Consider the following 14,747-nt stretch of genomic DNA (forward strand, 5'->3'; position numbering starts at 1 on the left):
TATCAAACTGACATGTCAAAAGCAAGACCCATCCATACCTTGGGGCATCTTTCTCACTCTCACTTAGCTAACCCTAAATATGTTGGGGGTATTGTATTGAAATTGCATTGAAGCGCCTTCTGGATGCTTGTATTGAAAGCGCAGACATCGAAAAGGGAAAAATTGACTCAAAAATATTCTGTAGAGTCCTGAAAGATCAAACTTCAGTCTGGATTCCTGCTAGGGCTAGAGAGATATAGAATTTCAAATATTAGATAAGGCCCAGGAGACCCATATGAAACTTCTTTTCTGTGTTGTATGGTTCAATTCAGGACCATTGCTCTTTGACTATCCGCTGGACCTTCTGGCAGACTCACAGAATCCTATGAGTCCAAGGACCCAAGAATCAAGTCAAAAAATCTTATAAACTGTATTTAAGAGTTAGTGGTAGAAAAAGCAAGAAAAGGTCCTAAGATGAACTAATGTAACATTTTCCAATGGAAAATTCCAGTACAGTTTCTGTAGCTCTAGAAGATTCTGGGATCTATTGAATTTTTTGGTGGCCACAATGTTTTTGTTTCTTCTTTACTACCATCTTTTCCTTCCTTCCTCCACCAATCTCTTTCTTCTGTTTGCTAGGATGGAATCTAGGTCCTTGTTCATGCTAAAGGCAAGTACTCCATCACTAACTAAATCCCTACCCCTTGGGATTTTGAGAAAGAGTCTTGCAGTACACTGCAGACCTGCTTCAAAATGCTGGTACTTCTGCTTCCTTTATATTAAGAGAATACTTGCATGCATCCATGCCCTGTTCTTGCACCTTTGAAAACTCATCAGGAAGCTTCAAATTAGGAGAAAAGACTGAAAACATTCAAGCCTTGTTATGCACTCCTGTTTCACTGAGTGACCCCTTCACTGCCTTTATCAAAGTCTGTATAATGAGCTACGGAGATGACAGCTCTGATGTGAATAATAGAAAGGGAAGCAACATATGTGAAGTAAATCTTAGCATCTTTGACCAAAATGATTGTGCTTATCTTTAGGTTTTTGTAATAAATTAAGTCACATCAGCATTGTGGAGTGTATATAAAACTCCCAAGCAAAGAGATCCAGATGCTTTACTCACTTGACTGCTTTCCCCCATGTAAACCTGAACCACTAGGAGGGAATAGGCATGAAAACCAGTGGCTCTTTTTGGAATAAGGGGATACTTATAACCAGTATGGGATGCCCACACCTAAGTCCTGAGGGTCACATCTGCCATGTTCCACAGAAAGGTCATGAAGGAAAAGGCTTCAGTTCATACTGAGAAGCATATGAAACTGGAGGTTCAAGCTTAAGAGAAATGAACTGACTGTTCTCTAAGCCAAGAAAGCACCAAATGGTCCCCTTTGCTCCTTACTGCTCTACTCCTGCTCCTCAGAAACTTGACAGTCAAGACCTGACTGGGAGGGGAAAAGGTAAGAATATTAGAGTAATAAAAAATGGAAAGACATTTAAGAAAAAGGTAATTTTAAAATCTAAAAGACACTAATTTGAATCCTAGCAGAGACTGTTGGCAGCCTAATCTTTGAGAATGCAGACTTTAACAAATACGCTGACTTCAAAGCAATCACGGGTATAGAAATCTGGGACATGAGTTGTAAAATTAAGGCTTCAGGCCTCGATCATGATATCTCTTTTTATATATTCTCCCACACTCTCTCTCTCTCTCTGTGTATGCATTTGCTGTGTGTGTGCATGTGTGTTCATGCCTCCCCCATGATCTCTCTCTCTCTGTGTATATATATATATATATATATATATATATATATATATATATTCCATTCTATGTGTGTGCATGAGTGTGTGTGTGTGTGTGTGTGTATGTGTGTGTATTAGGGGAGAGAGTCAAAGCAGAAAGCTAAATTGAAAAGCACTTTATTTTTCTCTCTAAAGTGGTATATAGATGTCAACAGAATTCTGTAAAACCCTTTCTCAGATCTACCTGACAAAAAATATAAGAAGAAAAAAAATATACAGGCAGGAAAATTCGACCTTGTTTGTTGTTATTCCCCCACCTCTATAATTAATTAACTGGCCCATAGCCATTTTCATGGCTATGAATTCTGAGTCCCCAGACTAAAATAAGAAAACAAAAAATGCTCAAGGCCAGTCTTGGGAAAATGGTGGGGATTTAATTATCTGGTAGGATGGGCCCTGTGTACCCCGTTTTTAGAGTACTGATTATTGTGGGGCCTATATCGCAGGCCCATGCACAAGCTGTTGAATAGAAGAAGAGCAGGAAAGTCCAGGAACAATCACTGGCAAGGTTGCCAAGAGTGAAAGAGACCTAGAAAAAGAGCAGAGTAGTTAGAATCCTGTGATGCTGTGTAATCACCACCCTCCTCTTTCTTTTCTCTAAAAGTTCGTGTTTGGACCAGTGATTTAGGGTACAATAGCTGAAATCTATCACCTGGCCGTGGAGATAACAAATCTATCCTATTCCAAACTAGAAAAAACATTTTTTTCCTGAAACTGGGTTAAGTTTTAGCACCATGTACTTAATAAAAACCCAAAGTGGTTCTTCTCAGACAGATGTTGTCCTCAGTTCTCACATATGGCAGAGAAGTCAGATGTGTGACCCAAGGAAAGAACTAGAACTCATAAGTGAGTACAAGATACAATTATGCTTTTTATATTGAGCTCCAGTTTGTCAGTTGTAAGTGTAATACACATTGGGCAGCTGTGAGCTCTTTTCACTACAATATTTGAACAAGAACTACATAACCTCTAGACAAAGAAATAGATTGGGTGTCCTTAGGGCAAAATTCAAATTTCAAAATCCAAAATACTCAAAATTTTATTACTATTTGACATGACACCATAAGTGAAAAATTTCAGACTTGCTCACACATGACAGTTTGTACTAAGAATAGCACATGAAAGTACCTTCAGGTTATGTGTGCAAAGTGCACATGAAGCACAAATGAATTTTGTGTATGTTCTGGTTTTTTTATCCATGATGTTTCTATACACACACATGCACATATACATGCATACAACATATGTATAGTGACATATATTGAGGTAACACACACATATATTTCAAAATCTAGTGATGGAGTTAAATGAACTCTGTAATGGAGCTGTGAACCTCGGGTTCTAGCCTAGTTCTGAGAATGGATTACTCTGTCTTTAAGCAAACCACTTTTCATCTCTGTGGCTCAGTTTCTGCCTGTTTAAAATGAGATTAGCATATTTCTGATTTGTCTACCACAAAGGCATGAAGTTACGAAGTTCAGAAAAAATGTAGTGGATATAGAAGGAATTTGTAATTGGTGACCAAACACAGGGAAAGGAAGGAAATGCCATCATGGCACAAACACCTCTCACGAAGACATTATAAAGGACACTTGCATATGTTGTCATTCAATCCTCACACTAACTCATGAGCAGAAGACTCTGTCTGAACGAGGTAAAATGATTTCCTCAAGATCATAAGGTTGTTCAGGAACTGGGGTTCATCTGAATACAGAGTTGCATATTTGTACAATGATGTTGTGTTTATACAAACAAAAGGAGTAAACAATATGACTAGTCAAGAGTAGGATCCAGATGAAGAAGCTGGCATCACGCCAGCCTGCCAGGTCTCCAGACAATTGTTGGCTTCCAAGTCTGATGTAAAATTAGCTCAAAGACTTAGTGCCACAACTGTTGCCTCTCCAACCTCTACCAGCCTCATTTCCTGCCATTCTTCCACCCAAGCCCTATCAGACAATAGAACTGGTGCTGGAAAATTATTGAGAGTGGCCCACACCTCCTGGTCTTTTAACCACATTTTTCTAGCTCACCTCAATAGAGTCAAAGGCTGGGAACTTGAAAAGGTACTCGGAGCTCCAGGCTGTCTCCGGAGCTTTCAACTGTGTTCTCCCTCAAGGTTTCAGCTCCAGTACAGGGCGCAGAGCTGGAAAACTTTTGCAGGTCCAGCTCTGTACATTCAATGGGGGTATGGACCCATTTAGAATGGCTCTCTGAGGCGCAGGAGGCCATGGTAAAGGACTCCTGGGTGGGGAAGCCACGCGTGGAACTGCAGTCGTCGTCCAGGATGGAGCTGAGTGGCTTGATCTCATTCACTAGAAATTCGGGACTGGTCTCCTGGCCAGGTGGCGTAGGGAAAAGAGAATCCTCCTCCACTGCCTTTTCAGCCTCATATTGCAACGAACCTCCTGCAACTCAAAGCAGAAAGCCACTGAGTCACCCCCGCAAAATCAGGGTATCTTCTCAACAGGGTATCTCTTCCTGAGCATCAACTATGGGAGGGGTGAGGGGTTCCTGAGCACCAACTATGGGAGGGGTGAGGGAGTCTAGGAGCCAGACTCCCTCTTTCTTTCTGAAGGACCAGAGCATCTAGAACTAGGTGAAAACGACACATTTCAGAGAAATGCTTTCCTTGGGGTATTAATTAAGTCTTTTAGATGCTGGATTAGAAAGACAAATTTCTTCAGCTAGAGATAAATGCTTTGTAGGAAAGGTATTTTAATATGCTTGTTTCTTCCATGATCTGGGTATATTACGTGGGAAAGGAACCATGCAATCAGAATTATGGTAGTGGATGTTAAAATAGGAAGATTATCTTGAATTATGCAGATGAGTTCAGAAAATCCTTAAGATAAATCATGATTTTTTTTATTCTGTGATTAATGATGAACATTTTAATTTAGTTCCATTTCTTTAGGTTGCTAGATGCATCCTGATAAGTGTCAGAAGGCAGAAATGACACCGAGCATTAATATAGAAAGATGTGGCATAACATCTCTCTAAACAACTTCATTATACCATTGCTCGTTTTAGACAAAGAAGAGAGCCATGAGCCAAAACATATGAGCAGCCTCTAGATCAGTGGTTCTCACCCTTCTTAATGCTTCAACCCTTTAATACAGTCCTTCATGTTGTCATTTTAAAAGTACAATTTTGCTACTGTTTTGAATTATAAATATCTGTGTTTTCTGATGGCCTTAGGCAACCCCTGTGAAAGCATCATTTGACCCCCAGAGGGTTCATGACCCACAGGCTGAGAACCACTGCTCTAGAAGCTGGGAGTGACCTTCTGCTCACAGTCACCAAGAAAAAAAGACTTCAGTTCTACAAACTCATGAGGGAAAAGATTCCCCTCAAACAGAAAGAAAGAAACACAGTCCTGCCAATTTCTTGGTTTAGGCCTCGTTAAGATTCCATACAGCGTGCTAAATTTCCGAACTATGGAAACTGAGACAAGCCATTAAATGTGACAACTTGTTACAACAATGATAAAGATAAGCAATTCATCATTCATGCATGAGTCAGACTCAATATTAGGTTACAAACTGAGTCTCTGTGTCGTTATGTTTTCCCACTGTGACTGCGTTGCCACAGTTTGTTCAAATTATGTGAGTGCATAAGAAAATTTCATACAAAATTACAAATGTCTGGACTATTTGAAAATTTGGAAGGTTTCACAGTGGTAGCAAATGGATGCAGCTGAGTAATGGATTCTTGATTAGAGAGAAGATGGTCCCTCTGGTATGTCACAATCCTATTCCTTTTTCCTGCATCTGCATTGGATTTAATTCACATCAGGTTGACCTCCCTTACAAAGCCATAGAATGTGTGTAAGTCAGTGAGTACTAATAAGCACATTTGTCCTAAGGAAATCATAAGGAAGCTACCTGTCCTTATGTTCCCAAGGAGATACTGCAATAGTATAGAAAGGGGGTTATCCATTTCTTCTCTCCCAAGGGAAGAACAGGTAGACAGGCAGGTCTTGGATGTCTAATCACATTCACCTTGCTGAGACGTGTGACCCAAACACTTCATTACCCATGATTCAGTACTGGGCAAGAATTCTTACATTACACATTACCTTCCAAAGACTGAATGGTCAATGAGACAGAGATTCAGTTGTCCACCATTGTCTAAACTGTCAGAGCTACCACAGGAGCTTTAAGGAGATTGAAGTAAAGCTGAAGAAGGGTCATTGAGAATCAAGAGGGGAAAACTACATCTCATGAAATGCTAGATTCATCTTTGCTTAAACATGGAGTACACACAGGTAAATCATTGATAAACTCTAGAGCCAAACTTACTAAGCAAGTTCTATTTAAGAAGGATTTTCGGACACAAACAGAATGCAGCTATAATAACGTGCTGCTTCAGGTATAGTATCCATTTAGTTATTGAATCCTGACAGCTCTTGTATCCAGTAAAGTCCATCCTTTCCTTTGCTAATACAGGTCTATTTATTAGTCTATGTTAGATTTTTCATTGTCCCTGTTTAGTTCTTGCTTCTGTTAATTGCACTAAAGCTGCATTGAACACTGGTATTCGTGTCTGGAATTCTAATGTCTTATTTAGTCCTGATGATCCCACCTCTTCTGTATTCGCTCCCTGATGAACTATACTTTCTGTCTTACATTGACTGATAGATGAAGTTGACAAAAGTAAAAGTGTTCTCAAGACTTTAAACATGACTATCTGTCTTGATTTTAATGCACCATCTCCTATGGCTTTGGCCAGATCTTCAGCAGCAGTATTTTGGAAGACAGATAAACATAAGAATGTTGACTAAACACTATGCTTTCAGTTACCCAGTTTTGGGAAACTCCTATATTGACAGCACTTACTGTAGACCTCATTAACTTTTATTAGTCATGTTTCAGGTATATCTAAATCTCCAATTCTGATATTTCAGAATCTATTAATACATACATAGAGAAAACAGTTTAAACAACTTATCCAATTCCATCTATCATTTTGAAGATTAAAAATAAATAAACCTAAAGAATCTATATAATTTGAGTTACACTATAATTTAAAAATAAAGTTAGGCCGGGCGGTGGTGGCGCACGCCTTTAATCCCAGCACTCGGGAGGCAGAGGCAGGTGGATCTCTGTGAGTTCGAGGCCAGCCTGGTCTACAAGAGCTAGTTCCAGGACAGGAACCAAAAGCTACAGAGAAACCCTGTCTCGAAAAATCCAAAAAAAAAAAATAAAATAAAATAAAATAAAAAAAAAATAAAGTTAGATAATTGGTCTCTGGGTTTCTTTACCAAGTGATTTCCCATTAAGGGAGACTCTCCACGAACCCTTAAAACCTAATAAACTGGTCTACTAAACTCCCAGGTAAATTCTAGCCCTTTTGATGTTCCATATTTTTTGATGGTATGCCAGATAGTTCCCATATGATAACAGAGCATGATGCCTGGGATTTTCTAATGTGATAGGGAAGGCACCTTGACTTATAATCTCAAAAATATTCCTCTTTTGCCAAAAATTGTATCTCACTTTTGTTTCATGGGAAATGTTAAGCAGACACACTTACCACATTGACAATGTCTGTTAAAGATTTGCTTGCAGTAGAGGAAGAAGAGTCCAAGGAAGGCCAGTGCAAACACTACCAGCAGACTGCCCACCAGTGCGACAAGTGTGGCTTCTTTACCGGGAACAGCATGTGCATCTACCTTCACTAAACTCAACTGGAAGGTACCTGTGGAACCACAACAAAATAATAGGAAAGTCTGACAATGTGGGCAGTTAAGAGTCGGAAAAGGGCCCTAAAGTTCCTTAGGCCACATCTCCTTTTGGTCATCTCTATCAGGACTGTTATGTTCTTATCTGAAATTAGGTAAGATCATAATGAAAAAGCAAAACTCATATGCTGCAGGCACGGTATAAATTAGCATGACTAACCAAAAGACGCTGCTGTTGTAGTTCATTCATGCTATGTTTAGTAATAGAACCTAAAAAAATAGAAACAAATTAAAATGCTCATCAGTAAATACTAGATCAGTAAATCGTGATTTACCCCCTAAGACGTCATAAAAGACCTTTTGTTGATTAATATAAATAACCCAGTGGAGAAAAACCAAGTGAAGAATAGCTTGATGACCTTTATAGAAAAATGTTGTAAAATGCAAAATACTAGCAATATTGTCTAAGAATATGAATATACAGGATGTAATAAAAACATTTAAACAGTAGTGGAGAAGGTAGCAGAGGAATATGCCCATGAATTAACAACACACTCTTCGTGTTCTTTACACCCTTACAGCAAAGACATCAACATACTTGCAGCCAATGCACCTTGACTGTAAACAATGCATGCCATTTCTAGACTGAGTCAGTAAAGAGCTGATACATCTCAATCATTTCATTCTGTGACATGGAACTGGGCACTACCTAGTCTAGCAACCATAGGCACATGATACAAGAAGACTTTGGCCTTATGAAAGGAAACATGGGATTTGTTAATTGCCATAGGATAGTCTGGTAAAAAGCTGCTTAAAATTTCAGGACAGTGGTTGTTTCTGCGGAGGGAAGGAATGAAGAGGACTCAGAAAGGATCGAAAAGGGAAGGTTATTATGTCTGTTCTTTTAAAACGCTGAAGGAAATATTTAAAAAATAGGATTTATTATCTAGGAATCTCAGCTAATTTAGGACTTTATATTTCTATACTTATGTGTATTTAGCAAAGTCTGTTTTATTCATCATGATTTTTAGGGATTGTTAGAGATACATCAATAATTTAAAGACTATATTAGAAGACAGACAAAAATTATAGAAGTCAATCAAACAAGTAAATGTCAAGTGACATGGATATAGACTATATTCTAGTTATTTTTTCAGATATTAATGTGATCTAAAACCTAAGGACTTCCATATACCATGTGTATCGACTCTAATAGCAATATTGACTATAATTGCAATTAATAAGTGTAGAAATGCTATTATATGTAAAGTATATTGTAACATTCATTATGCCACCAAACCCAGCCAAGTAGCTCACAAAGCATGAATAAAAATATTTCCTCAGCCGGGCGGTGGTGGCGCACGCCTTTAATCCCAGCACTTGGGAGGCAGAGGCAGGCGGATCTCTGTGAGTTCGAGACCAGCCTGGTCTACAGAGCAAGTTCCAGGACAGGCTCCAAAGCCACAGAGAAACCCTGTCTCAAAAAACCAAAAAAAAAAAAAAAGAAAAAAGAAAAAAAATTTCCTCATTTAGATTCAATTTTCAAAACAAGGGAAATAAATGATGTCCAATCAGTTTGAATGCTGCAAAAGTTGAGGTTTAGTCATAGGCAACTGCCTTTACCAGCAATGTAATAGAAGGAGTACTAAGGAGTATTTTCCTTCTACAGGAATAAAGAAGTCTATTGACTTCATTGACACACAGAGGTTTTGGGGAAGACAGGAGAGAAAAATAGATACACACACTGAACCTCAGAAGAAGGAGTCTGCTTTGTACATGGGATGCATTCTTGGTCCTGCAGGCCCCCGATGCGTGTCTTTCGGTAGAACCTGTGATCAGAGCAGAAAGGAACGTGGAGGGATGAAATGAGCAATTAACTTGTAACAGTCCTTCCTGAGGTTGTAGAGAATATCTAAGAGTCTTTCCCTCATGTTTCCTGCATGGGACGCCGTACCTACCCTCGTGGGATCTCTGACATATGTGATTCAGTCCACCATTTTCTTAAGCCATCACTTTCTATAGCCAAAAGGGGAGTTAAGGTCATGAGACCAACTTCTTCATGATTCTGTGCAATCTGTCTAAAGCAACATTTTTACTTTAAATTTTAGACTATCAGAATGATTAAAAAGCTTTTAAGCACTCATCTGTGTTTGATAATTGCTAGATATTTTATATATAGGTATATAGTTAGGAATATATGGCTTTCCATTCATAGAGCTTAAATAGATCATGACATGGGTAGTTAGAATACTCCTACTAGGGTCTAAGAGGTAGGATGATAAGCAACATCAAATAGCTTTAAAAAGTTCCAGAAAGACTGATATCATTTAATGGCTTACCTGGGCATACAGTCTCCACAGATAGCATTAGAGGTATTCGTGCAGTTGGCTTTCTGGACCCGATTGATGACAGCACAGGTGATGCAAGTCTGACACCTGTGATGCCCCCATGTGCTTTTATATTTTCGGGGAGGGCAGGCTGTGCAGTATGCATCTCCACCTTCTCCATAACCACAATCCTGAAATACAGGAGTATTCATAAAAGCTCTAAGAGGGTATCTGCTAGAAGTCAAATGAATATAGTATAAAGCAATATTTTTCAAACTACAAGTTTCCTCCATATTATTTGGTCACTGAATCAATCTTCTGGGTTGTAACTAACATGGAAAATTTAAATGGAAATAAACAGCATAGTGATATAAAATGAAGTAAAGCCAAGTGCATCAATTAAAACAAACAAGATCACACTATGGAAAAAAAAAACCTGAAAACTTTAGCTATGTGAAAACAAAAGGTTATTTCTCTTTTGTTTGTTTGTTTGAGCCAGGGTTTTTCTGTGTAGCCATAGCTATTCTTGGCTGTCCCGGAACTTGCTCTGTAGACAAGGCTTACTCACCCATGGTGTATTAGAGATTTAATGAGGGTTCTGACCTGCATTAGCCACAATGGAGCATACATGAAAGGTTTCATTTTTGTGCTACTATGACTGAAGCATCGGGTAAAAGAGAACATTTTGTCCTCAGAAATAATACACTTTGCTTTTATCATACAGCACAGGACACACAAATCAACTGATCATTATTAAGTATAAAGAGTACAAGAAAGCACAATTTTACAGTATGTCAAAAGATGGGTACTAGCAAATATCTGACATAAAAGATAGTACCTATCTTTTTAATTAACTTTCACAGGAAAAACGCATATTAGTATATGTTGGGAAATGATGAAAAATTACATCTTACTTTAGTATAATAAAAATGCTTTAATATTCACTGGATAAGTGATTTATCCTGGCTTTTGCTTCAAGTTAGGTATCAATGCAATGATGCTATTAATATTATTCCCAACCTATTTTTTCTTTGCATAAGATGACTGAGAACTTGAAGAGATTGTAATAGACATACTGTAAAGATTATTCTAGCTCTCCTTCTCTGGAAATCAGTCTAGTGGTTCCTTAAAAATACGGGAATCAGTCTACCTCAAGATCTAGCCATACGACTCTTGAACATATACCCAAAGGATGCTATATCATACTACAGAGACACTTGCTCAACAATGCCCATTGCTGTTCTATTAATAATAGCCAGAAATTAGAAACAGCCTAGATGTCCTTTAGCAGATGAATGGATAAAAATGTGGGGGCATTTCTGCTATGGAACATTATTCGCCTGTTACAAAATGAATCAGTAGGTAAATGGATAGAACCAGAAAAAAATATCAGCCCTAGAAAAGTAATCCAGATGCAGAAGGACAAATATGGTATGCATTATATGTTGATGCCAATAGTTAAGTCAATTATAATAAAGTTACAATCCAAAGAGGGGATGAATAGATCTCCCTAGAGAAAGGAACTAGAGGCCGGGCGGTGGTGGCGCACGCCTTTAATCCCAGCACTTGGGAGGCAGAGGCAGGCGGATCTCTGTGAGTTCGAGACCAGCCTGGTCTAAAAGAGCTAGTTCCAGGACAGGCTCCAAAGCCACAGAGAAACCCTGTCTCGAAAAACCAAAAAAAAAAAAAAAAAAAAAAAAAAAAAAAAAAAAAAAAAAAAAAGAGAAAGGAACTAGAAAAGATAGTTATGAACAGGTGGGAATACTGAAATAGGATGACCAAGTAGGCTGGGGGAGGGAAAAGGGAGATGAGAGAGGGAATATAGGGAAAAAACTAAAATTAAGGGTCATTTTAGGACTAGTATGGAAACTTGATGCAGTAGACATTTCCAAAAGTGTGCACATATGTGAAGGCACTCTAAATGAATTTGTCAAATAATGGGGGACACGGAATCCCAACTGGACATTTCTTATCAAAAAAGTGGAAGCCATCAGTACAAGCAATGGGTTATATCTAATTGAGTTGTTGGCCAATGTGGTCCCATGGGAACGCCCAAATAACTCAGGTTACTCTACATGAACTGACCTCAAGTCCCCATTTTTGAAGACAACAACCTATGCAACTCACTAAAGATGGAGAATTCAAGTAGTTGCCTACCTAGAGGCTTCACCTACGCAGACTAGTGTTCTTGGTACCAGATGGTACTCTGCACACAAACAAAGGAGAAGCATAAACACTAACCCAAGTATAAACTCTTTGATCTACAATGATCACCTGCCTAAAAAACATGCTAGGACCATGGTGGCAGAAAGCTTGTGGGAGTAACCAACCATACCTGATTTGATATAAGGTCTACTCCATGAGAGAGAAACCATATCCAACACTGCTTGCGGGACCAAAAGCCTGAGACTAGATATCTCAATGACCTAGGATAAGACCAAATACTGCTCTCCTAAATAAAGGAGTAGCAATAAAACGACTCCTAATGACAATTTTCTATACTTATAGATCAGTGTCTTCTTCAGTTATCATCAGAGAAGCTTTTTTTGTGCAGCTGCAGCAGATGGGAAAAATATAGAAACCTAAAGCCAAACATTATTCAGAGAGTGATTTTGGAACCTTCATCCTTAAATGGGATGCCTCCATCAAATCATTCCTCTCAGGGATCAGGGAACCCTGAAGAAGAGGAGACAGAAAGAGTGTAAGAGCCAGAGGGGATGGAGGACATGAAGAAAACGAGGCCCTCTAAATCAACATGATCAAAAGCACTCATGAACTTACAGAGACTAAGGTAGCATACACAAGGCCTACATGAGTCTGTCCAGATATTATCCTAGAGTTGAAAAGAGAAGGGGACAAATGTACCCATTCCTACCTAATTCAGAAACTGTTTTCATTTGATAGTCACTTACAAATGAAAACTTCGTTTTCTCCAAGTGAGTGTGACTGGAGAAACAAACAACTCTTAAGGGTAGCCTGTACCCCCAGCAGTAGATGGCTAATAAAAAATGAACTCAATGGCATCTTGGACATTTCTTGTTTCATAATGCTGGGTCAGGGTTTTCCCTTTTTTAAAGATTATCTTATTTTTACTTTCATTTTTACTTTATTTATATATTTTTGCTTTCTCTTTACCCTACAGGCCTTTGCATATATATTATGGCTTTTGGTTGAAAGATTTTATGGGATTCCTGAATATGAGAATATGAGATAAATAGAGAAAATTCTAAGAAAACATCTTTGCAATCATCAGGTAGTCTAGCAGAGTAATGCAAGACCCTGCAGTACCTCCCAAAAGAATATAGACGCAACAATGTATGTACCCAGGATATAGAAAATTAGTCTTTCAAACATGACAAAGAAGGCATGTATGTTAACACAGACAACTGCCTGATAAAATGGAAGATTTTAGCAAGACTCTGAGTCTCCTGGAAAAAAAATCAGACATTATAAACATCTTTGATAACAAGAATCAAGAAAATCAGATTAATGAAAACAAGGCAATCAACAGGCACTACCAGTTAAATGAATCAATTATTGGAATTGCTTAACAAGGATTTTAAAGCACCCATAAAAACTGTTTTGACAAGCAATTACAAATTACATTTAAATATGAGAGAAAATTAAAACACCACAGCAAATAAATGACTTTTTTATTGGCAAGTTTGTTTTTTGACAAAGTGCTCAAGCTGATTTTAAGCTTGAAGTTGTTTTGTTCCTGTCTTCTGAATGCTGGCATTAAAGCTGGAACTAACAATATTCAGCTCAAAGAAATTATTTTTTAAAGAGCCAAATTGAAGTTATAAAAATAACTAAATAGATAAACAAAATTCACTGGGCGCGCTAATTACAGGAAATTAGAAAAATCGCTGAACCTGAAGATAAAACAATAGAATGAATGCAGTTCAAACAGCAGGAAAATTAGACTAGCATAGGCAAAAAGAAGACAATGACTGGAGAACTTTGGGGTTATAATCATGCAACATATGAAAGAAAAATCAAAATTATTTGTGTCAAAAAACAACCACAGAAACAAAGGCTGAAATTTTCACAAATTTAGAAAAAGAATAACCAGATATGACTATCAATTAGAATAGAATAAGTTCAAACAAATACAAATACAAGTAGGTTATTATGGTCAAGTAGTGAAAACAATATGGTAATGACACAAAATTGGACATGATGACAATTGGGGAAACAAAACCCTGAAGATCCAACCTGAGAGTGCATAACCACATCCATCTAATATTCTACAGAAATGTTCAAAGCATACACTGGAGAAAAGACAGCATCTTCAACAAAGGGTGCCAGGAATACATTATGTCCCCCTGTAGAAGAAAGATCTCAGACCTGTGTCTCTCGTCTTTCACAAAATTTAACTCCAAATACAACAAAGAATTAATGTGAAATCTCAAATGTCTAGAGAAAAAAAATATATGAAGTATATTATGTGAAATGAGTGTAGGAATGGTCTTTCCAAATAGGATTCCAATTGCCCAGAAATTGAGGTCAACAACTGACTTCACAAAATTATAAAGTGGAACCTCATAAAACTGAATAGTTTCTTTCTACCTAAGGAAATGACCACATGAAGAGTACTCCCACAGGATGAGAGAGAATCTTTGCCAGCTCTGCATCTGGCAGAGGATTAACATCCAAAAAAAAAATGTAAAGAACTCAAAACACAAACAGACAAAAACAAAAACAATTCACAAATAAACCATTCAAAAAATAGGCTTGAGATAAAAGCAGGGAGAATCCAGGTATAAATGATCTGATCAGGGAAATGGGACAAAGAGGCTGTAATTATAGAAGGGAGAAGGAGATAAATATAGAAGAAATGGGGATGAGGATAAAATAACAGTAAGCATGTCTTAAAAAGTTACAAGGAATCACACTATTAACTATTTACCAAAAAAATCTTATTAAACATAACTTTATGCATAAATATATGT

At 37.9% G+C, this 14,747-nt stretch overlaps 1 protein-coding gene across 2 annotated transcripts in view; it reads right to left on the reverse strand.

Moving 5' to 3' along the window:
* Nucleotides 1-1,843: 1,843 nt before the first annotated feature.
* Eda2r (ectodysplasin A2 receptor) overlaps nucleotides 1,844-14,747 on the reverse strand; it is a 47,158-nt gene continuing 34,254 nt past the window's right edge. Inside the window, exons 5-9 of one of the 2 annotated variants that reach the window (XM_057760107.1) lie at nucleotides 9,805-9,983; nucleotides 9,209-9,294; nucleotides 7,318-7,482; nucleotides 3,813-4,187; nucleotides 1,844-2,311 (exon numbers count right to left, since the gene is read on the reverse strand). In XM_057760107.1, the coding sequence (XP_057616090.1) occupies nucleotides 3,823-4,187; nucleotides 7,318-7,482; nucleotides 9,209-9,294; nucleotides 9,805-9,983 (795 nt within the window). In that variant the 3' untranslated portion in view covers nucleotides 1,844-2,311; nucleotides 3,813-3,822. Of the gene's footprint in view, nucleotides 2,312-3,812; nucleotides 4,194-7,317; nucleotides 7,483-9,208; nucleotides 9,295-9,804; nucleotides 9,984-14,747 lie in introns of both variants that reach the window. The other variant, XM_057760106.1, reaches the window with a different exon arrangement.

Source organism: Chionomys nivalis, chromosome X (genome assembly GCF_950005125.1).
Source record: "Chionomys nivalis chromosome X, mChiNiv1.1, whole genome shotgun sequence".
Classification (NCBI taxonomy): Eukaryota; Metazoa; Chordata; class Mammalia; order Rodentia; family Cricetidae; genus Chionomys; species Chionomys nivalis.